Source organism: Plectropomus leopardus, unplaced genomic scaffold (assembly GCF_008729295.1).
Source record: "Plectropomus leopardus isolate mb unplaced genomic scaffold, YSFRI_Pleo_2.0 unplaced_scaffold25733, whole genome shotgun sequence".
Classification (NCBI taxonomy): domain Eukaryota; kingdom Metazoa; phylum Chordata; class Actinopteri; order Perciformes; family Serranidae; genus Plectropomus; species Plectropomus leopardus.
The window spans coordinates 344-1572 of NW_024627972.1; the positions used below are offsets into that span (position 1 = coordinate 344).

Sequence of the window (1229 nt, forward strand, 5' to 3'; positions counted from 1 at the left end):
TTACACGAATTGCAGCGGTGCTTAGTGTAAAGAATACTCATAAATAAATAAAATGCACGAATGAAAATTAACAAATATTGTTTAGGTAGAAGCTTTGACGAATTTAACCCCTTCTAGCTCATTAAACATGATTAAAACACAGTAAACTGACGCACTGAAATGAACGGTGGTGCGTTCACGGACCGACGGTCGGTTCAGCCTTTCGACTGCTTCCGCTCTCCGCCGCCTGGCGTCGGCTGTGCGTCAGCTCATGTCACTCCAGGCAGTGATGGCGGAGGTGGACGAAACCGACGTAATGATGAACTACCACGGTGATTTTATCAAAAGCGACAGAAAAATTACCCGTTACCCGTACTGCATCGTCTGGACACCTATTCCTATTTTATCGTAAGAAGCTAACACATGTTGTTTTTTGTTGCTAGCTGCGCGTGTCATGCTACAGCAGGTTGTTATTTTTGCTAACGTCAGATGAAACGTAGCAGGACTCACGTTAGCCGCCGGTTAAATCTTATGTTATCTGTTTAATTTTGGTAAATAACTGCATTAAATGTTCTAAATGTGTGCTGTCTGTTGCAAAATCACTGTATCGATGTGTTGTTGTGTGCTGGGTGCATCCTGCAGGTGGGTGCTCCCCTTCATTGGTCACATGGGTATATGCACCTCTTCTGGAGTCATACGAGATTTTGCAGGATCATACTTTGTTTCAGTGAGTATATTACCTTATTTTACAAATTCAAATTAATTGTATTTATCAGCTACAATAGATGGTTTTGCCTGATGTAAGCGTTCACTTTAGTATAATGCGAGATGACATAATGAGACAGAAATGAATCTGAGCTGTCATGCTGACGTGCAGAGTACAGCTGCTGAATTGTTGATGAATGGGAGCTGCAAGCAGAGCTGCATCCACATTAACTAAAGCATAAATACACTTATATGATCTATATAATGTTGTAAAATATGCTTTCCCCCCCCCCCCCAGGAGGACAACATGGGCTTTGGTAGACCAACAAAGTAAGTTTATTAATCAAAATATTGTACTGATATGCATTTACAATAAAAATGAAAATATTTCTGTTGAAATTTAGAATTTGGAATATAATAAACTCCAATGTAAAACTGAAACTTTCAACATCATAAACAGCAAGTTCAGAGCAACTTTTTATTTATTTATTTTTTTTAAAGTAAAATTCAGTAAAAATTTAAATAAAAAATAATTTAATAAAAAT

The 1229-nt window shown here is 37.8% G+C and overlaps 1 protein-coding gene across 1 annotated transcript; it reads left to right on the forward strand.

The window, feature by feature from the left end:
* The first annotated feature begins 242 nt into the window (after positions 1-242).
* On the forward strand, positions 243-1018 carry LOC121966739 (transmembrane protein 222-like). The gene is made up of 3 exons (XM_042516808.1): positions 243-387; positions 622-706; positions 983-1018. The coding sequence occupies exons 1-3, from the start codon at positions 251-253 to the stop codon at positions 1016-1018; spliced, it is 258 nt and encodes an 85-aa protein (XP_042372742.1). The 5' UTR covers positions 243-250.
* The last annotated feature ends 211 nt before the right edge of the window (positions 1019-1229 follow it).